Here is an 874-nt window from a genome sequence, read left to right as displayed (position 1 = left end):
GAAGCCCTACAAGTGCCCCGACTGCGGGAGGTCCTTCAGGAAGAGATGCAACCTTGTCCATCACCAGCAGACCCACACCAGAGAGGGACCCTGTAAGTGTGAGGAGTGCGGAAAGGCTTTTAAACATAGCTCCAGCCTGATGAGACACCAGTTGACCCACAGCGGTGAGAAGCCATACGAGTGTGAGGAGTGCGGAAAGGGCTTTGTGCAGAGCTCCAGCCTGATCAGGCACCAGCGGACCCACAGCAGTGAGCGGCCCTACAGGTGTGCAGAGTGCGGGAAGAGCTTTGCGTACAGCTCAAGCCTTTTCAATCACCAGCGGACCCATAGCGGTGAGCGTCCCTACAAGTGTGGGGTGTGCGGGAAGGGCTTTGTGCAGAAGTCAACCCTGATGACTCACCAGCGGACCCACACCGGTGAGCGGCCCTACAAGTGTGGGGAATGCGGGAAAGCCTTTCGGGGAAAACCGAACCTTATCCAGCACCTGCAGACCCACACCGGTGAACGGCCGCACAAGTGTGAGGAGTGCGGGAAGGCCTATGGGTACAGCTCCAGCCTGATCCAGCACCTACGGACCCACACCGGTGAGCGGCCCCACAAGTGTGAGGAGTGCGGGAAGGCCTATGGGTACAGCTCCAGCCTGATCCAGCACCTACGGACCCACACTGGTAAGCGGCCCTACAAGTGTGGGGAGTGCGGGAACGCCTTCAAATATGTCTCCAACCTCGTCAATCACCAGCTCATCCACACCGGCGATCGGCCCTACAAGTGTGGGGAGTGCGGGAAGAGCTTTGAGCAGAGCTCCACCCTGATCAAACACCAATGGACCCACAGCGGTGAGTTGCCCTACAAATGTGAGGAGTGCGGGAAAAGG

General features: G+C 58.9%; 1 protein-coding gene across 1 annotated transcript; it reads left to right on the top strand.

Annotated features, from left to right (window-relative positions):
• Positions 1-4: 4 nt before the first annotated feature.
• Positions 5-871, top strand: LOC104535853 (zinc finger protein 79-like; the record flags this gene model as incomplete). The annotated part of the gene is made up of 1 exon (XM_010190889.1): positions 5-871. A coding segment is annotated over one exon (867 nt), but the record flags the coding sequence as incomplete, so codon positions are not given.
• Positions 872-874: the final 3 nt, after the last annotated feature.

The sequence above is a fragment of the Mesitornis unicolor genome, unplaced genomic scaffold, assembly GCF_000695765.1.
Source record: "Mesitornis unicolor isolate BGI_N332 unplaced genomic scaffold, ASM69576v1 Scaffold13148, whole genome shotgun sequence".
NCBI classification, from domain to species: domain Eukaryota; kingdom Metazoa; phylum Chordata; class Aves; order Mesitornithiformes; family Mesitornithidae; genus Mesitornis; species Mesitornis unicolor.
Note: the sequence above shows the minus strand (reverse complement) of the source record. Positions and strands in the feature narration are given on the sequence as shown.